Source organism: Trichosurus vulpecula, chromosome 5, assembly GCF_011100635.1.
Source record: "Trichosurus vulpecula isolate mTriVul1 chromosome 5, mTriVul1.pri, whole genome shotgun sequence".
In the NCBI taxonomy this organism is placed as follows: domain Eukaryota; kingdom Metazoa; phylum Chordata; class Mammalia; order Diprotodontia; family Phalangeridae; genus Trichosurus; species Trichosurus vulpecula.
Window position 1 is genome coordinate 204,435,297 of NC_050577.1, and position 25,009 is coordinate 204,460,305.

The 25,009-nt window shown below is 40.8% G+C and overlaps 1 protein-coding gene across 1 annotated transcript in view; it reads right to left on the reverse strand.

Annotated features, from left to right (window-relative positions):
- Positions 1-25,009, reverse strand: part of CACNA2D4 (calcium voltage-gated channel auxiliary subunit alpha2delta 4) — a 159,910-nt gene that overhangs the window by 96,107 nt on the left and 38,794 nt on the right. The window contains exons 19-25 of the mRNA XM_036760693.1: positions 18,886-18,947; positions 17,619-17,686; positions 9,116-9,161; positions 8,915-9,012; positions 8,239-8,332; positions 6,440-6,535; positions 3,404-3,531 (exon numbers count right to left, since the gene is read on the reverse strand). Coding sequence (XP_036616588.1) covers positions 3,404-3,531; positions 6,440-6,535; positions 8,239-8,332; positions 8,915-9,012; positions 9,116-9,161; positions 17,619-17,686; positions 18,886-18,947 — 592 coding nt within the window. The remainder of the gene's footprint in view (positions 1-3,403; positions 3,532-6,439; positions 6,536-8,238; positions 8,333-8,914; positions 9,013-9,115; positions 9,162-17,618; positions 17,687-18,885; positions 18,948-25,009) is intronic.

Below are 25,009 nucleotides of genomic sequence, written 5' to 3' on the forward strand. Positions count from 1 at the left end.
TTAACAAAATTGGTCCAGAAGGTCTCTGCCCGGGGCCTTGGCATTGATGGAGAGCTCATTCTATAGAATTCCATGGTAATTGCCAAGGTCAGCTTCTTGAAAGTGGTGTTTTTGAAATCTGGTGGCATCTGCCCTCCACAACGAACTACGTATGCATGTTTTGCATGACATAGCCACTTAGGAAATGTTAAAAGAAAAATATAAGAAGTTCCAGTAAAAATGCTATCTAAAGATCTTGGGGATTTCAGGTCCTCCTGCTAGGCCCATCATTTTTCAGGTAGCAAAGGTAAGTAAGTGAAACACTGAAATGAAATGAAACATTGGAACGCTGGTTTACTTGATGCTGCTCCAGGGCTGATGCTTCCTGGGTGAGAGGGACAAGAGGTGAATTGAGGTCCGCTAGTATTAGCAAGACCCTTCTGTGTGTCTAGCATTGGCAGCAAAAGACAGTGCGATGAGGGTAGAAGCCCCTCCCCTACCCCACCCCAGCAAAGAGCAATGGTTTAAATGCGGAGAGGCATCAGAAGCGGTTTCTTCCCAGCCAGGGGCCATGTTCTCCTCTGCAGTTTTTCTTTTGATTGTGGTCATTTCCCCTCTTTCTGGATTTCAATTCAATAAGCATTTTTTATGTGGGTCAGCATACACCAGATTTGGAGCTGGAAGAGACTGTAGAGGTCATCTAGTCAAAGTCTCTCATTTTACAGATGAAGAAACTGAGGCCCGAAGAGTTAACAGACGTAGCAAACGACCAACACGGGATCTGTGGCTTGAGCCAGCTCTTTCCATCGTTCCACAGTGATCGAGTAGATGTGCAGATACCTAGGGAGAGAGCTAATCTCTCCTTCTCAGCTTCGCCATTCCCTACTGGCCCATTTTTGGGTTGCCAGCCTCACTCTTTTCCTTGCTGCTCAGTTCCCCACCCACCTGCCCTCCTACCTCAGTGCCACAAAAAGCTCCCCAGGCAGTCAGCAGGCAGAGTCCTGGTGACAAAGCGCAGGTGGAGAGCTGGTTTCAGGGACAGCATCTGGGGTGGGGTGGGGGGAGTAAGGGACTCAGTGCTGTGGCTAGGAGAACCCCTAGGTGACATGATTTTCAATCGCCCTTTCCTAATAATGCCTCCACAATGCTACTGGATGCTGCCTCTAGGGGCAACCCCGTGGGGGGAGGGCTGTTACAATGTTGGTCTTCAGACTCAGCAGCAGAAAAGGAGATCTTCATCAGTACCCTCTGCCTGTCAGCCATAGAACATTCTGAGCTCCTGTTGGTCTGACCAGCCACAGTCAGACACACTGTAACTTGACTCAACCACAGTGATTTCATTTTGGTCCTCTTCAAAAATGTAGGATAACAACCAACCAACCAACTATGCCTGTCAGACACAGGAGTAAGAGGAATCCATAGGGAATTGAGGTAATATCACCAAGAATCCTTCAAGGCCCCTAAAAAAGAATCTTCAACTCTTACCCTTAATTTTGATGGATGGAGCAGGGCAAAGGGAAGGAGGAGTGATTTAGGCATAGAACATCTGGAGGTAGAAAGGACTGAGGTAGAGAGAAGGAGGAGGCTCATGTGGGGGTTCCACTGGTACAAAGCAGTCTTAGACCTACTTTTCCTAACCCTTCCATGCATTCCTTTGATACACGATCCCAAACACCTCCACCAGCCAACAATTTTATTTAGAAAAATTTTTTTAGAGAGATTAAATAACTTCTTTTTGTCTCAGATTTCTGAGTTAGCTCAGTTGGCCACTTGGAGCCTCCTGGAGGCTGGGCCTCATCAATGTGTTGTTTCCTTGAGCATTTTGTATTTAGCTGCCCCTTCAGTAGCTTGAAGAGTAACTTGGTGGCCGTGGTGAGTAGTAGGAAAGACCCTAACTAGGGTGCATCACAGTTTTTACCGGCTTGTCCCTGACTCTGACAACCCAGCAAGTATAAAATTTCTTTCATTTGTTCACTGGCATAAAGTTGGTTGTAAAAGCTCTTCCCTCTTTTGGCTAATTCCATCTCTCCTGCCTCAGTCTTACCCCTACCTACTTCAGTCCTGATTGATTTGTAGCTGCCTCTTTCCTAATCCCAACAATTTCTTGGTCATCTGTGGTTAGTGTTGAACTAGAGAGAGAAAGAGAGAGAGAGAGAGAGAGAGAGAGAGAGAGAGAGAAGAAGAAGAAGAAGAAGAAGAAGAAGAAGAAGAAGAAGAAGAAGAAGAAGAAGAAGAAGAAGAAGAAGAAGAAGAAGAAGAAGAAGAAGAAGAAGAAGAAGAAGAAGAAGAAGAAGAAGAAGAAGAAGAAGAAGAAGAAGAAGAAGAAGAAGAAGAAGAAGAAGAAGAAGGAAGGAAGGAAGGAAGGAAGGAAGGAAGGAAGGAAGGAAGGAAGAAGGAAGGAAGGAAGGAAGGAAGGAAGGAAGGAAGGAAAGAAAGATAGATAGATTTTGGTCATTTCTCAGAACTGCCCTACTGCTTGACCTCTGTGGAGGTCCAGTTCTGCCTCTGACAGTGGGATTTGGTGAGGTCCTTATATTCCTTAAGTCAGGAAGCCTGCTTAACAATGAGATTCACAGGATCATATTTGCAGGGTTGGTCAAGACCATTGAATTGAACACACCTGTTTTCCATATGAGAAAGCTGGGGCCTCAGGCAGTCAAAGTGGCCCAGGAACCTAAGGTTTCCTGAGCTCATTAGTGGCAGAGCTGGAACTAGAGCCCGAGTGCCCTGACTCACAGTCTCCTGCTCTCTCCACTGAGCCTTCCAAATGACCTCTTTAGGCGTTAGCAGAATGGTATTGTGGAAACAATGCTAGATTTGAAGAAGACCTGGCTTCAGATCTTGGCTCTACCCCATATTCCGGTGACCTTGTGCAATTAATTTACTCAGTCTCTCTGGGCCTTCTATGAAATGAGGAAGTTAGACTAGATAACTTCTAAGGTTTCTAAATCTTTGATCCTATGATCTGGGGGAGCATGATTATCTGTTCTCATTTTATGACAGATAAGTGGAACAGCGGATAGAGTGCTGAGCCTGAAGTCAAGTTCAAGTTTGACCTCAAATACTCCCTAGCTTCATGACCCTGGGCAAGTCACTTAATATGTTTGCCTTAATTTCCTCATCTGTAAAATGAGCTGGAGAAGAAAATGGCAAACCATTCTAGTATCTTTGCCAAGAAAACCCCAAGAGTAGGACACAACTGAAATAAGTGAACAACAACAACAAACACCAAAAAAGACACTGTACAGAAGTGAATAATCTGCTAAATCACTAAATGTCCAAAGTAGAGTTGAGAAGAGGACCCAAGAGTCCTAGATGGTTTTCATTCACAGTTGGTTAACTTTCTTATGCTTTCCACTGAGTGAGAAAGAAGGAAGAAATCCCTTGGCCACATCCTTAACAGTGGTACTAGGATTTGAGTTACCTGCTTCCCCTCCAGAAGGAATGCTGAAGACAAAGCTCCCTTCTGGCTGCTCTGCAGCCTGCCGGTACCAAAGGGGAAAGTGGTCCATGGTGAAGATGCTTGACTTGTCTTCTAGGGTCAGGAACTTCCTGCAATAAGAGGGACTTAGCATCTTTTCACAAATCTGTGAGACTCTCAGCAGTCAGTCAACAAGCATCTAATTATATGCCTGGAACCCTGCTAAATTCTGGGAATACAAACAAAGGCAGAAAACAGTCCCTGCTCTCAAGTTGTTCACAGTCTAATGGGGGAGATATAACATGCAAATGATATACAAGATAAATTAGGAATAACCTCAGAAAGAAGGCACTATGATTAAGGAGGGGTGGGAAAGGCTTCTCCAGGAAGGTGGGACTTTTGCTGAGACTTGAAGGAAACAGTTTATTATAAAAATCTTTTTAGAATTTTCCCCATTTTATCTGTTTTATTGTCCTATTTTATCCTTAAATGCCCTCGGGATGAATTTACTTAATTGGATCTCAGGGTCTTGGATGGATTTTAGTTAGGATTCTATGAAGTAAAAATTTTTAATTGGAAAGCTTCACACACATAGAATCTCAGAAACAGAAGAGACTTTAGAGTCCTGCAGCTATCTGAATAAGAATCTACTCTACAACATTTCTGACAAGTGGTCATCTGGCGCTAGTTAAAGACCTCTAGTGATGGAAAATCCAATGTCCCCTGAGCAGACAATGCCACTTTATATATAGTTTCTTCTTTCAGAATTCTAGCCACTATTCTCCCCTGTGAGGTGAAGCAGAACAAACTAATTCCTATTCCAAACAACTGCCCCTCAAATACTCGAAGATAGTATTATGTTTCTCGTCTTCCCTACATTGAACAATTGCTAGCTTTTAAAAACTGTTTCTCGAATGGCAGGTTTTCCAGTCCTCACATTACACACAAGGATCAGTCAAAGAAACCTGATTTTGGATGTCACATGTTCAATACTATTACCCGCACTGGCAATGATAAATTCAAACAGTGGTTAATTTTTTAAAAATCACTTTATTCTCTCTCTCTCTCTCTCTCTCTCTCTCTCTCTCTCTCTCTGTCTCCCTCCCTCCCTCCCTCTTCCCCCCACCTGTCTGTTTTGTCTGTTTATCTCATCAGATATTGTGCTAGAGATATCTCCACCAGATTTTCCCTCTATACCAAATGGGAGCAGGGAAGGCTAGTCTAATAGGCTTGCATAGAGGCAGAGGGAAGTTGATTTGAGATTTTAACAAAAGATCTATGGACAGTCTACCAGGTAGATATATAAGAGCTTATGTTCAACTCACATGGTGGAGATGGCCCAAGCTTCCTCAGATATAGTTTAGTTGAATAGTTAGTTTAGTTTAGCATTGAGATTTTATCCCTTCTTGGGACAGCAATGGTGGTGAAAAATTGGCAATACCAAGAATTTCTGTACCTCCCTTTACAGCACCTACAAATGCCATGCAGCTATCCAGCCCAGCCTGTTACTCAGTGAGCTTTCCAGTGCCTTTCCTAATTTGATTAGAGGTCAAAGGAATCCAGGACAAGGCACTTTACCACTTCAGCTTCGTCATCCATAAAATGAAGGAGTTAGATTAAATGATACCTTAAAAGATCCCTTCCTGTTCGAAGGATTTGAGGATCTATGAATGTGTCAGGTGGAAGGATGAGCTGAAAACAGGGGAAAGGGAAGACTAGGGTTGGAGCAGTCACCACCACATTAATCAGTTTCTTGCTGATTGAGTTCAGAGACTGCACTGAACCCTGGTCCAGAGAAATCAGTGGCTGACCTTCTGACCTTGTTTTAAAAAATGGCATAGTGGGGTATTGGCACACTCTCAGGAGATTCCTCTGGGAAGTCTTGCTCCATTATTCATTCCCTTTCTTTCCTATTAGGCTACAGGGCAGAGTACCCATCTGTTGGTTATCATCTCTCGCCAAGATGGAGCGAAGGAGTGAGGCTGTCAGAGTATGTTACACTAAGGTTGGTTATATAGGACTCTTCAGTTTTGCTAAAATAGTGTAAGTTCTGCCTTTGAGGTCTTAGTATGACCCTAGCAACGGAGCTTCAGCGCTAAATGGACCTGAATTTAAAAGGTAAAACAGGGTGGGTGTAGTGACCCTAGAAGTTAAGGAAAATAGTGGCAGATTTAACAGCCCTCTTCCTGCTTTCTCCCTAGCCTCTAAAGTTTACGGGTCTCATGTTTCTGATACAAAGCCACCAGGTGGTGCTGTTTCCCACAGCACTCTCCGCATTTGGTTTGGGCCTTCCCATTGCCATGGCAACAGTCATTGAAGGCCACGGGGATGGTGGCTTTACTAAAGCTCCAAGCCATTTGGAGGACAGCGATTCTTAAGCCCATGACATGGTTCACTGGTGATGGGTTCTGGGATCCTTTACAGGTCCATTAGACCAGAGAAAGAACTCCCCAACCTCCAAATATATTTTAGGAGAAAGGGGATTGTGTGATTGCCACAGGGCTTGAGGGAAAAACTCCGAGAAAGCTCAGATCATAGGATTTGACAAAAATTTCCCCTTTCAGGGCCTGGGAATAGTTCATAGTAATGAAGTAGAGGACCTTGACCTACATCTTTGGTGGCCATATTTTCCAAACTGAAAATTGGGACACATCGTCTAATATTAAAGTCTTTATTTTTTTATTTTTGGTCATTTGGTTAAGGACATCACAGGACATATGTCCCTTAGGCACAGCCCTCAGCTTCTTAAAACATAGTTTGTCACTTTAAGGTAAACACACTTAGACCCCAAAGGGAAAATCTCTTTGCTGTTTTCACACAGTAGATGGCCTTCCTCCTTCCTTTCTCCCCTTGTTACTGACACCTCCCAGCTATGTCTATGGCAGGATTCTTAGGCTGTCATTATCCTATCCATACCCTCCTCATTCTGACCTGAATCAAAGGCCACTTTTTGTTACTACCCCTACTTAACGGAGGAACAAAGTCTTGGTCTCTTCTATAGGAAACCTCTGATCTCTGAGGTTGGTCAAGCTGGCTTACCTGTTAGACACTTTTTCAGGGCTCACAAATAGGCTGCTTCTCATGAGGCCAGCTCGGGTGCCCAGGAAGGCCATGTCTACCACATCCTCAGATTTACTGGAGAAGAGACCAAGGAAGGAAAAAGGTCAATTCTTGAAACTGGGACAAAGTCTTTGCTGTTGCTTCCTACGTTTATGAAAGTGGGCAGAAAAGAATACAGTGCAGGCATGAAGCCTTTTCTGGGTCTTCTTCTTTCTCTTAGTCCCCAAATCTGACTTTTGGGAAGTCTCCTTAGGTAAGCTTCATTCCCAGTGACTTGCCATTGCAAACTGTAAGTGTCACTTCTGGAAGGTCCAGGCTTTCCTATGAAATTCCTTGCCTTCCTTGTTCATCTGATTTCTAAGGCAATGACTTCCTCCCATAGCTTACCCTTCCCATACTATTCACTTGGTTTCTGGGGAGTTGGGACCTGAAGGATAGTGATCTGGAGAATTCATTGAGAATTCCAGGTCTCAGAGGAATGAAAAGACGAAGAGGCAATGACTTTGAGACATATATAGGAGCAGTTTCGGTAGTTTTGTGACCAATATGTAAAAACACCCTCTAATAAAGCAAACGTTCCAAATTTTTCTCACATTGTCACAATAATCCCTGTGGGGAAGATGTGTGGTGCCAGGTCTGAGGGCCACCACTTCTAATTTTAATCAACATACTTCCTTGACTAGAGCCTAATATTGTTTAGGCTTTGCCAACTTCTTTTAGGGTCTAGACTCGTAGGTCCAAGTAAACCAATACCCAAGGCACTGTCTTTAAGAAGTTATCACTAGAACCCTACATGTTTGGGATGTTTAGGGCTGTTTCAAAGGTGGCACAGCATGGAATCATGAAGGCACTGGTAATTGTCCTTCTTGTAATGTTAATAACCTCTGACATGGTTATTCTTACCCTCAGAGGTAAGAGGATGAGTTGTTTCTGCAGCCTCCTTAAGCAATTCTGTGGGGAAGGCTGCTCAACATGGAGAAACACCAAGTAATACCATCTGGTGGTAATGAGGTGTATTGGGGCAGGAGTTAAATTAAAACCCACCAGCCTGAAAACTGGGAGAAGTAATACAGGGTGAAACAGTAGGGATTTTCTACTCTCCTACTCTCCATATCCAGCCATCTGTCTCTCTGCTTTAAACACACACACACACACACACACACACACACCCCTGACAGCCATTCTTCTTTTCTCTAGTACTGCTATCACCATCTTCAGATCCTATTCCTCTGATCAAAATTGTCCATTTATTTCTGAGGAAACCCAGAGTGCCAAGGTATGCTAAAGATAGCTTCACAACTTACTGAAGAGACCCTTCATATTTGCTTGGAGACAGCTCTTTAGGCTGCTTAGATTTACCTTTCTGGGGCCCTGTGGCCAAAAGAGCTCTTATAATTGGTTCAGGAGTGTGACACATAGAGGCTGGCCCATATTTTCTACCTATTTCCAGAAAGAATCACCCCAGAGGATAGTTGGGCATGTGGTCTCTGGGGGGCAATTGTACACTTTCTGCATTGTTAAAGGATATGGATGATTGCTCCTGAGAACCTTGTCTAGGAGGTCTGAAATCCTAGAAAACTGTTCAACCTGCTCTGTGGAAGAAACTTCCAACCTAGTGCCCCTGTCATTATCCATGATGGGGGCAAACTAAGAGTATATGAGTAATTTTCTGAGCAACCAGTTGGCTAGAAGGCCTGATCTAAGGCATGCTTGGTCTTGGGAGCCTGAAATGTCCCCAGCTTCTTGCTTGGGTCTTCACATCTCTTCCCAGGACATACTCAGATATGTTAAGGGCCAAAGCTGTCCAGTAAGCTTCCATTGGAGCGGTCACCACAGCATCGAACAGGACCTCTTGCACCAGTTCCTCATCACCTACAGTAAGTACAATCAGCACTTCACAATGTAAAAGGAGATGAGATCATTCTCTGTTCTCATCCACCACCCTGCCCATCCTGCCCACCCTGCCCATTCTGCCCACCCTGCCCATCCTGCCCATCCTGCCCTGTGCTATAACTTCTTTTTGTTCCTTCAGAGGTTTTCCTTTAATTTAGGAAGTAAGAATAGAATGGCTAGGTTAGGCAAGAACAGTCTAAGCTCCACCTTACTAGAATACAATAGAAAATCTTATAGATCACTTAGTCAAATTTAGTCACATATATGTGTACATATATACATATATATTTATGTTTACATGTCTCCCCAAGTGGAATGTAAGTTCCTTGAGGGCAGGGACTTTTTTCCTCCTTCTTTGTACCTCCAGCATTTAATATTGAGTATTGTTCATTAAGTAACTTCTATGGGCCTCAGTTTCCTTAACTATAAAACGGACACAAATAATGCGTTTTGCAACTTAACAAGGGTTTGTGGGGAGAAAAGTACTTTGTAAATTGTGAAATGCTACAGAAATGTAAGGGATTACTATTCTCTGGTTTCAGGAGGATTCTTAACACTCACATTCTAGGTCAGGCTCTTTGCTGGTCAGAAACTGGACCATGGCATTCATCTGGCTGAGCTTCCGATGAGCTGGATCAATATCCGTGATACAGTAAATCCTGGAGTACAGGAAAATGGGGTTTGCCCAGAGAAATTCCATCTTCTCCCTTTTCCACCCCCTCCAGCCCCCTGGTGTTCAGGAGCCTCACTAGCACTACTTACCACTCATTGGCCAGAGTCAGGTCTGGTTGTAGTAAGTCATGCAATCCTGAAATTAGAATAAGAAAGAGGAAAAGAAAGAAGGGAAGGGAAATGAATTGTGTTAAGAAAATGATTCCACTGACCTACTCATTGATTCAAGGAACGTTTATTAAACATCTATTAAACGGTTCAAGGCACTGTGCTAGTCAGTGGGGATAAAAAGAGAAAAAAAAAGACAGTTTCTTCCTTCAAGGGCCTGACATCTAGTGGGGTAGAGGATGCTGAGCAACATATACATAGAAAAGTAGAATACAGAGTAAGGAGTGATGAGGGCAAGGGAGACATCTTGACAAAGTGTTCCAGGAAAATCCGAAGAGGAACAAAATATTTTTTCATTGCAGGTTTCAGTCAATGTATAACGATGATGATGATAATAGCTTCAAGCTTGAATATGGAAGTCACATTGAATAAATAAGCTTTTATTAAGTGCATCCTACATATACTAAACACCAGGGATAAAAAGATAAATGTGAAATAGTCCCTGTCCTTGTGGGGTTTACATTCTAACAAAATCTAATGTAAGATTACATTGAATCAATGGATTAAGAAAATACCCTTAAGGAAGGCACCTTGAGCATAAAGTGATGAAGATGAAAGCTGTGGCTTAATTAAGAGATTTTCCAGGTCCCTGAAATCAAAGCTTAATAGAATGAATTCTTTTAAATCAATTAATGTATATGTCTTTATGTATACCTTTGAGAGTGCAAAATGGGCCATAAAAGATTTACCATATTAACCAGTCACCGGAAGGTGCTTATAGAAAAACTAACATTTAATTGCCAAAAAGGAAAAAGAATATTGACAGATTTTCTAAAATATGTAAGTTAAAACCCTGCAGAAATACTTTTAGAACAAGCAAACATAGTTTTACTGAGAAATAGACTTTCTGATAAAAGCCTTTGTTGTATTTGTGAAATATAACTGAAAGTGGTTTACCTCTGGATGAACCCTATGAAATGGCTAAGATCCAAGAGTTGAATCAAAAGGCCCTCTATGGGCAATATTCACTTGCCAACACAAAAATATCAAAGAAGCATTGTGTATATGTGTGTGTATGTGTGTGTGTAGTATGTGTATATACATTGTATGTGTATATATTGTATATGTGTATATATGTATATATTCTTATAAATGCATGTATACATACATATGTACAGAAATACTTTTGGAAAATACAGATCTCTCACTTCACAAAGCTATATATCACTGAATTTATCAAATGTAACTTGATGGATGAATGAGTTAGCAGAAATTCACCTAACCCATTGTATCTAGCTGGTCCCAGACTATTTTTGTATTCCATCCAGCAAATCAGGGGGTTCCCCAGCATCTGATCATCTGCCTTGCTACTTCTCTGCCTATTCCCACATGGAACAGTCAGCCCCTGGACCTCACCTTGAGATCCCCCCACTCCCTCTCCACACACACACATGCGCACGCACACACACACACACACACACACACACACACACACACACACACAGCCCTGGACCCAGTTATTCCATTCAGCTCTGATGATGGCAGTAGCCCATATACATACAGACCTAGACCAAACTATTTTCATCTGAACTCTATAAAGGAGATGAGAATTGGAAACTAACAACAAGGACAGCAGCAGCAGCAACAACTGACATTTATATAGTACTTTACATTTTGCAAAATATCTAATACCTGGCATCTCATTGAAGTGTCACATCAACCCCCTGTGGGCAAGCTTCAGAGAGGAGGTGGCGTCTGAGCTATCACTCTGGGTAATGATGCCTCCCCTGCAAAATGACTTTATATTTATTCTGCCTGTATTTTGTATGTTCTCATAAATGTACATATTCTTTCCCCCAGTGATTTGCAAAGTCCTTAAGGATGGGGGTGGTTTCATTTTTGTCATTGTATTCTTAGTGCCTCACATGGTACCTGGCATATAGTAGGTGCTTAATAAATGTGTGTTAATTGATTAAATTGAATCTTGCCTTTCTTTGTATCCCCAGGGCTTAGCACAATGCCTGACACATAGTAGGCACTTAATAAATATTTATTGACTGTCTGACTGATAAGGACTCTAGCAGGCACAGATGAAGAGACTGTGTCAGGCATAGGAGGCAGAATTTAAGGAGCAATTAGTAGCTTAGTTTGCCTGGAGTGTGTGAAAGAGATTAATGTTATATAAGGCTAGGAAGATAAGATTGGTTCCCTTCCAGTGTACCATAATGTATTAGAATTGACACATGCCCAATTAAGTGGATTTACAGATTTTATTATGTAATTTTAACTAAACTAACCTTCAAAAAATGAACAAGTAGCTTAAAAAGATTTGAGTAGAAAAACCATATGCCAATAAAGCAAGCACACAAAACAGTAACAAAAAGCCTACTCTTAGTACAGCCTCTTCACCAACCAGACTAACCGACTTAACCGTATGAGATAAAAATGATGGTAATCTAACCATCTCTGAAAAGGAGCCATGGAATCAAGACTGAGAGTTGGAAGAGACCTCGGTGGCCATCTAGTCCAACCCATACATGAGAGAAATCTGCATGGTGACCTCCTCGACGGACAAGTGGCCAGCCAGTCCTGCTTGAAGCTCACCAAGGATGAGGCCTCTCCAGGAGGCCTGTTCACTTTAGTGCAGCGCTGACTCTTAGGAGATTTTTCCTGAGATCAAACCTTCCTTTGCTTTTTGTATCTTTTACCCGTTGCTACTGGTTCAATTTGCTGGGGCCAAATCTAGTCCCTCCATTGATGATGATGATGATAATAATTAATAATAATAATAACCAGCATGTATAAGCTATTGTTGTTGAGTCATTTTAATCATGTCCAACTCTCTGTGACCCCATTCAGGGTTTTCTTGGCAAAGACATTGGAGTGGTTTGCATCCCCTTTTCCGGCTCATTTTACAGATGAGGAAACTGAGGCAAGTAGGATTAAGGGTCACACAGCTGGTAAGCGTCTGAGGCTGGATTTGAACTCAGCTCTTCCTGACTCCAGGCCTCTCACTTTATCTATGGCACCTCCTTCATGTAGCTATTACCAGGGGCTTTACAAATATTATTTCATTTTATCCTCGTGGCAACTCTGGGAAGTAGGTGCTATTCCTACTCCCACTTTACAGATGAGGAAACTAAAGCAAACAACGGTTAAATGACCTGTTCGGGATCACACAATTAGCTGTCTGAGGCTGGATTTGGACTCAGATCTGACTCGAAGTCCAGCACTACACCGCCTTCGCATGACAGCAATTCAAATACCCTGAGTCTTTACTTCTCCATACCAAACATGCTCAATTCCTTCAACCAATCTCCATATGTTCTGTTCTCGAGGTTCTTCACCTCTGGAGCAGTGTATCGATGTCCTTACTAAACACAATATGCCATGCAATATCTGACAAGGGTTAGAAACAATGGGAAGTAAAGCCAGGCAATATAGCTCACTAAACAAAGCCATTCCGAGGCATTCAATGATGAAAATGGAAGATCTACAAACAGAAGAAAACAAATCAACCAATCGACAAGCATTTATTAAGCTCCTACCAAGTGTGGGCAACTATGCGTATTAATACAAAGAATGAAACAATTCCTACTCATAAGGAACTAAGATTCTATTGGAGGAGACAAGAAGCACATCTATCAATATATACAGCATAAACATAAAATGAATAAATGTAATATATACACAGCATTTAGCAAGGACACTTAGCAGTTGCAAGGATCAAGAAAAACAACGCAGAAGATGACGTTTGAGCTCAATAGTTATCGATGTTCTCTTCTTGGTCACCTTTTTAAGTATTAAGGAATAAGATCTTTTTTTACATTTTTGTACATTATGTTACATTCCTCTCAAAGGAAGAGAGGGACTCCATGAGATGGAGATAAGGAGGAAGTGCACTGCCAGAGCCCATGCAAAGGCATGTAGATGGGAGGTGAAGTATCATTTGAGTGGAGCAGAGACAAGGACAATTTGGCTAGATTGCAGAGAACAGGAGAGGGGGGCAGCAAGTAATATCTAATGAGGCTGGAAAGACAAGTTAAGGCCAGATTTTAAAGGTCTTTAAAGGATAAACAGTGAGGTTATTTTATCTTAGAGGCAATAGGGAGACAGTGAAGTTGATAAAAAGGGGGAGTGACATGGTCACATCTATGCTTAAGGAAAATCACTTTATTAGCAGTGTTGACTTGAGTGGTGAGAGGCTTCATGCAAGGAAACAAAGCCGGAGGCTGTTGCAATAATCAGGAAGAGATGAGGGCCTAAGTTTAGGTGGTAGCTGTGTGAGGAGAGAGAAGGGGTAAGATGAAAAAGATGTTGCTGCAGCAGACATAGAAAGATTTGGACACTGATTGGATATGTGAGGTTAGGAAAAAATGAGAAGCTACAGATAACATTGAGGTGATGCACCTTGGAGGCAGAAAGGATGACCGTGCCTTCAACACAAATAAGGAAGATTAGAAGAGAAGAGCATTTGAGGGAGAAAGGTAATAAGATCGGTTTGGGGCGTGTGAAGAGGTCTCCACAAAATACAGTTTGACACATCGAATAACTGCTGTTCTAGGCTAAAGGTCAAGGGAGAAACTGGGGCTGCATATATTGATCTGCAAGTCATCTGCCTAAAGATGATGGGGGTGGGGGAAGTTACTGGTAAAGAGTGTAGAGGGAGAAGAGGAGAAGGCCTAGGATGGAACCTTGGGGAACAACTACAATTAGGGGGCGATGAACCATCAAAGGAGACAGAGGAAGAGAGGTCCCACAGGACTAGAAGAAAATGAGGAAAGAGTAGTGTCACAAAAACCCAGAGAGGAGAGTATTTGGGAGGACGGGTCGGCCAAAAGCATCAAATGCAGGTGATAAGCCAAAGAGGATGAGGACTAAAAAAGACCACCACATTTGACAATTTAGATATTATTGGTAATTTTGGGGATAGAAGTTTCAATTTAGTGATGACGATGGATGCCAGACTGCAAAGGGTTGAGGAGTGAGTGACAGGAGAGAAAGTGGAAGCACTGAGTGGGGGTATCTTGTTCAAGTAGCTTGGCTAAGAAATGGAGGAAGGAAGTGGGACAGTTTGAAGAAAAGTTTGGGTTTAATGAAGGTTTTCTATCTCTGAGAAGATGATAAGGGATGGAATCAAGTGGACATATAGAATGGCTGGTGTTGGCAAGTAGAAAATGGAAAAGATTTGCAAAAATCATCATAGCATACTTTGCTCTTCATCAAAGATAGTGAAATCACCAAACTTGGACCCTGACATTATGTTCCTGGATATGCTTATAGAGGAGACAGAAAAGTCTCTAAAGAGAACGAAGATAGAAAAAGTAGTTGGATTGGACCAAGTATTTGTAGGGGAGATCTGGATACTGTATTTTAGAGGAAATCTATGATAGAGGTGACACAATTGTGTTAGCATTGAAGGACTAATATGTAGAAATACAATGTAATGTATAAAAATGTAAAAAAAGATCTTATTCCTTAATACTTAAAAAGGTGACCAAGAAGAGAACATCAATAGCTATTGACCTCTAGGCCTACTCTTCAAGTTATATGGAATCTTTTATGATATCTGAATCAAGGTAGTCAATGAAGGTAGTAGGGGAGACTAAACAGGCTTTCATAAGAAATAGTTAACAATAGATTAAATATTTATTATTTCACAATTAACAAAGATGCAGACATTTTAAGATCCCATCGAGCTTATTGGTTATTGATTTTTAAAAAATTGATTCAGTAGAACAAAACCCCGCCTCACGTTTCAAACTGGATATCTCAAACTCAACATGTCTTGAACTCTTTCTCCCCAAATACCTTTCCATTTCCAAACCTCTTTACCTCTGTTGATGGCACCACCATCCTTCCAGTTTCCAAGATTTACAGTTTTGGCATTGGCCTTGACTCCTCACTCTTCCTCACTTCACACATCCAGTTGGTTGCCGCATCTTGCCATTTCTACTGTTACAGCATTTCTTGCATTTCACCTCTTCTCTCCTCTCACACAGCTACCATCTAAGTGTAGACTCTCATCTCTTTTCATCTGGATTATTGCTGCAGCTTCCTGCTCAGTTTCCTTGCCTCAATTTTCTCACTATTCAAGTCTATTCTACACAGTGTTTGCCTGTGATTTTCCTTAAGCACAGATCTGACCATGCCACTCTCCTCTTTCTTCAATTCTATTGGGTACCTATTGCCTCTAGGATAAACTATGGTCTCCTTATTTAACCCTTAAAGACCTTTAAAACTTGACCTTAATCTTTCTAGCCTCATTGGACTCCCAATCTAACACTCTGTGATCCAGTGAAACTGGCTTCTGTTTCTAACACATGATACCTCAATTTCCGTCAAGCAGGGTCCATCTCCCATGCCCAGAATGCACTCCCCCCTTGCCTCTACATCACAAAATCCATCGTTTCCTTCAAGATATCATGTAAGCAACATCTTTTCCAATGAGCATTTCTTGACTCCCCAAAGGCCCTCTCTAACAACCTGGTATTTAACTATGTTTATTTTGTGTATATTTATATGTGTGCTTGTTTTCTTCCTCATTAGCATGTAAGTTCCTTTTGGGATTTTTTCATTCCCTGTAGTTGTATCCCCAAGGCCTAGTACAATGCTTGACAAATAGCATTAATTAATGCTTCTTAATTGATTACAGGTGCTTTTACAACAAAGTATCTTCCATACATACACTGAAATCATTCAAGATTCCTCTAGAAGATACAATAGAAATAACTCCATCAATGATAATAAACATCAGGAGAAGCATAACACAGGGAGATGTATTCTCTCCAGAGTTATTTACCACCTTGATGGAAGATATTCAGCACAGAGTCCAGGTAGAAAAGGACTTCCCTATGGATGCTAAGGTATTCCAGATACTCCTATTTGCAGATAAACTATTCTAGAGCCTACTAGAAAAGATCTGTAATTCTTCAAAAAAGTTTGGCTTATCTATCCACACAGAAAAGACCAAGTAGATGAGGAATGTCTATTGCCTAGATTTCATCATGGATTTGGCCTGAAAATTTGTCCACTGCATGTATATCTGGGACAGACAGACAACAGATTTGGCCCAAAGCTGAACTAGAGGAAGAGGAGATTGGGTTGGATTGCCAATGGAAAATGGCAATGGTCCACAGACATTGTTTTGGTGTTATTATATGGCAGTGAGACACAGTATACAAAGGTCTCTAAATAATTAAAAATGAGTATTACACTCATGGAGAAGAGCATAGCAGATGTGAGCAGATCATAATACATAATCACTGGGTAGCTCCCAAGAAAAGGAGAAAAGGAGTAAAATATCTCCAAGGAGGAGAAGACGGGCTGATCACATGCAAAAAGAGATGACAGAGAGAGCCAGACTGTTCCACCGCTACCCTTTCAATATCAAAGGTGAGAGTGAGGAAGACCTCCAGCATGTTGAGTAGATCCTCTGTGATGAATTGGTGGGAGGACACACAGCATGGTTAGCAATTGATAGCTTGTATTCTGCATCATTGGAGGTAACCCCTGAATTGATGAGATAATCAACCTATTTAAGTATTCTTCTTAAATGCTATTTATTTCTTTATCTCATCCTTTAAAATTTACATTTTGGTTGTATATTTTAGAATAACCATCATATATTTTAATATACTACTATGGTTATTGCTAATTATGGAAATGATAAAATAAAGTAATAGCAATGATTTTACTGATGGGGTGCAAGATAAAAAAAAGTTTGGAGAACACTGTTCTGAAAGGCTTGTGGTCCTAGCATGTATGTATTTTTCTTTTGTAATACCAGAGGCCAGCATGACCAGTGCCACATCACAAGAGGTGGGGTTCTAGGGTGGTGAAGCCAGGCTGAGGAGGGTTCTTCCTTGTCTCCTAGGTTATGCACCGTAATTCTCTCTCTCTTTTCTCTGTCTCTGTCTTTGTCTCTCTCTCTCTCTCCTCTTTGCCTATCGCTCCCTCTCTTTATTTCTCTGTTTTCCTCTTCCTTCCCTCTCTGTCTCTATCTTTCTGTCTCTCCCTCTATCGCTGTCTGTTTATCTCTCTCCCCCTTCCTGCCTCTCTCTTTTCTAACTCCTTTTCCCCATTTGTTCTCAACCCCCCAAATTTGGGATAATAGATTTAAATGATGGAATAAGAATTGTATTTCATGGAAGCTCAGAGGAAGGCATTTTCTTTCAACAATTTACTTCTTATATGCAACATTCTGTCTTCCTCAAATCTTGAAGAATTGGACTATTGACAGTTGGCAAGCCTAGTGCTTAATCAATAGTGTTGCCTGGCTGGCTGACTGATTCTTTGTGTCCTGGTAACCCAGATATTGTGAAGCTTGCAGACACCTCCTCACCAGACAGTCACTGTTCTTAGAATCTGTTCCAAAGCAGGGAATTCTGGGGGGCTGCCAAATCTGTTTACCCTGGGGCTGGCCCTGTCCATTATTCCAGAAATGAAGGAAAGAAAGAAAGAAATAAACATTGCTTTGACCCACCTTCCTCTACTGAAGTATTTCCCAGGAGGATGTATTCCCCATGGCCTCTGGACAGCACCATTCCTAGACTGCATCAAAGACCAAAGGCAATTATTATTCATCAGCATCAAATAGCTTCTAGTCTTCCACACCTACTTCATGGAACCTCATACTTGGAAGGGACATAAGAGGTCACCTAGTCCAACCCACACTTTTTTGTGATCTGGACCTGTGATTCATCAAAATAGGGACCTCCAAGTGTAGAAACTACCACCACCAGTGAAGATCAACAACTCCTCCATATCTTCCGATGGAGTTTCCTGGGGCATGGGGAGGTTAAGGGACTTGCCATGAAGGTCTTTCAGACTTTAACCCTGGCCTTCTATCTTCCATGTTATGAGACCTCTCCTCTTCTTCTCTCACCCTATGAATTGTCCATACCTTTGGCTCCAGCACTAAAGGCTTTTCCTACTAGAACCAAAGGGTTCACCCCCAAATACTTCACACTCTCCCCCCACCCATTTCATGACTCCACCTCCTCCTCTTCTAGACAAAGGTGCTTGACAATTTTTTGACTTAATAGCACCAATTCCCCTGTTACGAGAGAATACCTGCCTACCTGAGATCCCATAGAAAAACCCCAAAATTGAGTAAGTTCTCTTACAAAAAAACTTACCAATCCTCCTTGCCTCCTTCACCTACAACTCAATCTGACAGTGTCCTCCTCTGGAGTAAAGGAATCTCAACTGGGACCCCACAGGCTCTCTTGACCCCCACTATTCCTTAACTTTGTCTCATTCCAAGTTCTCATTGGTTCTCACTCTAATAAGAGAGATATTGTAATTATACATAACATCTCTACCAGCCAGAAACATTACTGATAACTGGTAATTTCTTTGTAAATGAATGAGGAAGTTTTAGAGAAAACAAGTCACAGAGGAAATGTTTTTTTTCATTCAGTAAGTCTATATGAAGCCTAGCTTCCTTGTGGGTCTTCATAACTATAGGTTTTTGGAGGCACAAAAAGAACTCAAAGATGCAAACTCAATGCTCTAATTTTATAGATGAAGAAATTGAAGGCCAGAAATACTAATGAGGGCTAGTGTATGGGAGAGTTGGATCAGAGACCAATCTGACTCCTTCTTCAGTGTTCTTTCCCCAACATCATTCTGCCTTGTTAAGTTAGGAATCCTTCGAACACCACTTCAACCCATTACAATGCCATCTGTCCAGGCCAGGAGAGGGCTGGCAGTCATGCTTCCTACCTAGCATAGGTCATTCAACTCACCTGAAAGGTGTATCACTGATGTCTGTAAAGAAGTAATCATTGGTAAGGAAGAGGACCCGCCTCTGGAACAAAAGAGAAGAAAAGGGAGTTTGTTTTGGTGTTGATATAAGCTGATTTATTGAAACCATATCTCTTCACAAAATACCCAGGGGATTTTGACCACTAAAGAGTTTGGAAAATCCTCTGTTTTCTCATCTTCCCTTCCCCCTCCCCACTTTATACCCATTTCTCCAACTTCCATCCCTTACTGGCATTGATCATCTTGAAATTGCATAGCCAGAAACCATTTCAGGAGCCATCACCGCAATCCCCTATGGGGAAGGAGGGTGTTATGTTTATTTTTTGAGACTAGGCAGTGAGTCAGAGATGGAACATGGGGTTAGGATGAACAATTGAAGTGGTTCCTATTAAATGCTAAAAATACCTGGGTCTTACATACACGTTACCAGCCTGTAAATGTACTTCTATACACAGTCACAAGGGAAACTGGTTGAATGGCTCCTTCCTCCTGCTCAACACCCATCTTGTGCACATCATCCTTTTGAGATTTCTTTTTTCAACCTTTAGCAGGGAGAAATCCTAGAGTCTGTGACAAGGGCCCTCAGGGAAAGTCTAGCACTGGAGAAGCTAGCTCCTTTGAAGTAGGGGCCTAGTCTGGACCACTATACTCAGGACATACAAGCTGTGCCACTACTCATTTGGGGACCCAAAGATAGGATCTTTGATGAGCAAATCAAGGAAAACTTTGACCACTATGAGGAAATTATTTGGTTTGAGAGATGGTTAGCGATAATCCCCTACAGAGAATAGCAACCGCACAAGTCTAAGTAAAGAATCAGAAAAAAAAATGACCTGGCCACAGGGAATATAGGAATACCTGGAGGAAATGATACAAGAAATACAGAATGGAAAAACTAGGGAGGAAAGAATGGTAAGAAAAACTGACACCTTAAAACAGATGGCAGAAAGCCTCATCAAGAATAGAATGCCCTAAAAATTAGAATAATCTGAATAGAAATAGATTCAACAAGACAACAAGAAATATCAAAATAAAATGAAAGATTGAAAAATGGAAGAAAATCTAAGAATATAATACCAAACACAACTGACTTGGAAAACAAGTCAAGGAGAGACAATCTAAGAAATATCAGGAAATTATGACCAGAAAAAAGTCTGGATACTACATTTTAGGAAATTATAAATGGAAACTTCCTGAATGTTTAGACCCAGAAGGCAAAGTGAAAATAGAAATAATCTACCAGTCATCCTCAGAAAGAAAATCCAAAATGAAAACTCCCAGAAATATCACAGTCAAAATCCAGAGTTCTAGGTAAAAAAATACTATAAACTGCCAAAAAAAGCAGTTTAAATACCAAGGAGTCACAATGAGGATTACACAAGACCTAGCTGCGGACACTGAAAAGATGAGGAGAGCTTGGAGTATGATATTGCAAAAGACAAGAGATAAAGGTTTACAGCCAAAACAACCAGTTTACATCTGGCAAAACTAAGTGAAATCCTACAGGGGGAAAATTGAATTTTAATGGAAGATTGTTTTCAAGCATTCTGGTCAGAACTGAATAGATATTTTAAAATGGAAATGCAGGTGCCAAGAGAAACATAAAAGGGCACACATATTTGTTTAATCAAACAGAAATATATGGGGATGAATTGTTTCCATGTTAATAAGGAGATAAGAGAACTTAATATCTTTTAGGGTCACAGAGAAAGGTTAAAATTATATAGAGTCTGTGGGTGGTTTTGTTCTGTGTAGATGATGTTGGGAGAAGACAAAAATGGGAGGTACAAGGGACTATTCTGGGGAGGAAAGGAGGAAGAAGTGAAGAAAAACCACTATTACATTAAGAAAGTACATACAATGGAAGTCTATACATATTAATGGAGGAAGGGATGAGGGGACCAAGAGTCCCATGAACCTCACTTTAATCTGAATCATATAAAGGAAGACTGAGCACAATTAAACACACCCACACATACATATACAAAAATTTCATTACAGAAATACATTAAACTCAAAAGGGAGCTAGAAGGGGCCAGGGACAAGAGAGGAGCAGAGAAAAGTCTAAGGGGGAAGGTAGGATAGGTGATGGAATTAGCCAAACAAACTCAAATGTTGAAGGGAAAAATATGAAGGGAGAACTAAAAGGAAGGCTGAAAGGGATCAGGGATGGAAGAAGGAGAAAAGAAGAGGTAAAACAAAGAGGAAGGAGACTGCTTCCCTTATGAGAGCACAAGCATCAAGCAAACTTTCATCTCCCACCTTCTTATTTATAAAGAGAGAGATAAGAGCAAAGAGAGGAAAAAGTACAAGCGGACAGGATGGAGGGAAATATACAATTAACAATCATAACTCTGAATGTGAATGGATTGAACTCACCCATAACATAGAAAATAACAGATTAAAAGGATTTGAAGAAAGAAAGCAGAATGAATTAGAAATCAAAATTTAACAATGTGTTTCTTACAAGAAACACACTTGAAACACAGTCATATAGAGTTCAAATAAGATCCTGGAACAAAATCTGTTATATTTCACCTGAATTTTAAAAAAAAGCAAGATAGATAGACAAAGTTATTGATTATTTTACTGGACTATACAGCTATGCCTTTAGGCCTTTATTTTTATATTTTAAAAAAATTGTTCAACAGGGGTGGTAGTGGAAGAGAAGGGAATAAGTATTTATATATTATATACCATGTACCAGGTACTGTGCTAAGTGCTTTACAAATATTATTTTATTTGATCTGCACAATAACCCTGGGAAGTAGGTGCTATTATTATTTCTATTTTGCAGTTGTGGAAACTGAGACAAGTAGAGGTTAAGTGACTTGCCCAGGGTCAAGTGTAGCCTGTTACAGTAGCCTGTAAAGTGTCTGAGGCTGGATTTGAACTTGTCTTGATAGATTAAATTTTAAAAAACACATGCTTGCTAAATGAAAAAATAATTACAAATCTTTTAAAATAAAAGGAATAATTTCCCCAAACAACCTTCACTTATAAAACAGAATTTGGGGATTGGGGGTTGATGAAATAAAGAGACCGACCTGTTCTTTCAATGGCTCCTCACACATCGTTGACAACTATCCATAGGTATGGGAGTATGAGTAAGATCCATGGGCCCTAATCGCTTGTACCCTTGGCATCCAGCTGGAAATTGAATTTATAGGCACAGAGGGGACGAAAGGTAAGATTGCCTCATCTAGCCAAAGCAGCTGGTCTGAGACTCATGGAAATCAGAACGGGGGGGAGCTCAGCTTCTTGCAGAGGAATTTCCCCAGCCTACCTGGTGTAGGTAGAGGAAAGAGCCTGCAGAATTCAGATGCTAGACCAAGAAAAAAATCAAGGCATGGGTTTAAAAAGAATGTCTCTTCTCCTTATTATTTTTTTGTTTGCCTTTCATGAAAATCTGTTTGTGGAGGAACTTTGAGTCTAATTGTTGCAGGCAGATGCTTGTGCTCTTTTAGCTTAGTCAGATGGGAAGCTGGAGGAGGTAGAGGAGGAGGAGACAAGAATAGCTCTGGGGGGAGGGGTGATATTGGGAAGAACCAATGCAAATTCTGTGGGCTGAGTAGACTAAAAAAAGAAGAAGAAGAAAAGGTAAGAGCAGAACCTAATGATTTCTTTAAATGATGCTCACTGCTAGCAAAATTGTAATATACCAATAATTCACATTTGTATAGCACTTAAAGTTCAAAAAGTGCTTTCCCACAATGATACTATGTGGTAGGTGTTAATGAAGAGGTCAAATTGTAATTTTCTAGGGTTATAGTGGATAAAATACTTATGTAAATAGCATAAGACTAAAATTCTGTTCTGATGCCTCATCATGACCTTAGTGTCTGAAAGTTATGCCACAGATTCACAGAATTTCATAATTGGAAGGGACTTCAGAGTCCTAACCAATACCTATATAGCAATACCTTCTACAACTAGTCTTTCCTTGAAGAACTCCAGCAAGAGGGAAGCTGCTACCCACCAAGGCAGACCATCCAACTTTTAGACAGCTCTGTTAGGAGGGCAGTGGAGAGAAGGAGCCAGGAAAGAAAGAGTCAGGAAGATCTGGGTTCAAATCTGACCTCAGTCACTTACTTTTTTGTCCTTGTTTGACCTTGGACAAGTCGCTTAACTCTGTTTGCCTCAGTTTCTCAACTGTAAAATGAGCTGGAGAAGGAAATGGCAAACGACTCCAGGATCTTTGGCAAGAAAACCCCAAATGGTGTCACAAAGAGTCAGACATGACTGAAATAACTGAACAACTACCATCACCACCACAATTATTAGGAACTTTATGCTTAAAATAAACCTATGTGCCTCTCTGCAGCTTCTGCCTAGTGCTGCTAGTTGTACCCCCTGGGGCAAAGTAGAATAAGTTTAATTCCTTTTCCACATGACAGTCTTTCAAATATTTGAATGTAGCCATGTCTCCTTTAATTCGTAGCTTTTCCATTAAATTCAATTCATTGTCATTACTTCAATTCATTGTCATGTGGCATGATCTTCACCACTGAGGTTACTTTACTTTGGACATGTTCTGGCTTGTCAACATATGCTTTTAAAAATATGGTACCCAGATCTCAACACAGTATTCTAGCTGTAGCCCAAACATGGGCATACAGGATGGGGAGGGAAGAAGGGAGAGAATTTGGAACTCAAAATTTTAAAAACAAATGTTAAAAAAAATTGTTTTTACATGCAACTGGGAAATAAGATATACAGGCAATGGGGTATAGAACTCTATCTTGCCCTAGAAGAAAGTAAGGGGGAAGGAGATAAGGGGAGGTGGGGTGATAGAAGGAAGGGCAGACTGGGGAAAGGGGTAATCAGAATGCATGCCATCTTGGGGTGGGGGAGAGGAGAGAGATGGGGAGAAAATCTATAACTCAAAATCCTGTAGAAATGAATGTTGAAAACTAAAAATAAATTAATCTAAAAATTGTTTTAAAAAGATTTCAGAAACATACAAAAAATAAACTTGGGCATACAGTACAATCTCAAGGCCCTTTACCTTATAGGTCAACAACCTGCTGTTGCTTTCAAGCTTACCAACATCTTTGTTAAAATGTGATGATCATTACTGCAAATGTTGGCTAACCAGAAAAGAGTACAGCTAAACTATTGCCTACCTCGTCCCAATGTATATACCATTTCATCTGCCAATATCACACTGATTCAGACTGAGCTTAATTTTCTTAACCTGAGTAAGACTTACATTTAACCCTACTAAGATTTATTTTATTAGATTCAACCCAACATTCTAGCCTGTCGCAATCTTTTTGGATCCTCACCATCACGAAATGTTAGCTCTCCTTCCTAGCTTGGTTCTAGCTATAAATCTGATGGGCATACCATCTGTGATTTTATTCAAGTCATCAATAAAAACGTTAAACAAAGCAAGCAATAAAGAGAGGTACCTAGAGCAGCGACTCTTCCCAAGTTGATACCAAACTTGGAATTTGTGCAAGCTGTTCTGAATCAACATAACTATACTAATAACTAGCCTATACCTTTCCATCTTGACCACAAAAACAGCATGAGAGGCTTTGCCAAATTTAAGTAAATTATTTCTACAACATTCTTCTATCCTACCAGTCTAGTGCTTCTTTTTCAAAAATGGACATAAAGGCACTCTGGAACAACCTTGGTTATTTTATTTTAAGTGACCTCTTTTTGATGAAATTTAGCTGGAGTGTGTGTGCATGCGTGTGTGTGCACATGTGCATGTGTGTGCGTGCGTGTGTGTGTGCGTGTATGTGTGTGTGTGTGTGTGTGTGTGTGTGTGTGAGCACTGCTTCTTTTTCTTCCCTTAGCCCCACTAGGAAAAACTTCATTGAAATCTTTAATTTAATTTTTAAAGTTTTATTAATACAACACAGTCATTTTTGAAAGGTAACCTCTTCCCAGTCCACCCCATTATGAGACCTTCCTTGCAAAGAAAGGCAAAACCAACTAACAGAGACTTTAGTTGACTATTGCTTCCTTTGCAAGATGTTCAGCAACTACCCCTTTAATAACACATTCTAATATTTTGCCAAAAATTGAAGTAAAATTCATTAGCCAATAGTTTGTATTTTCTTTTTTTTTTCTGAAAATCAGAATAACATT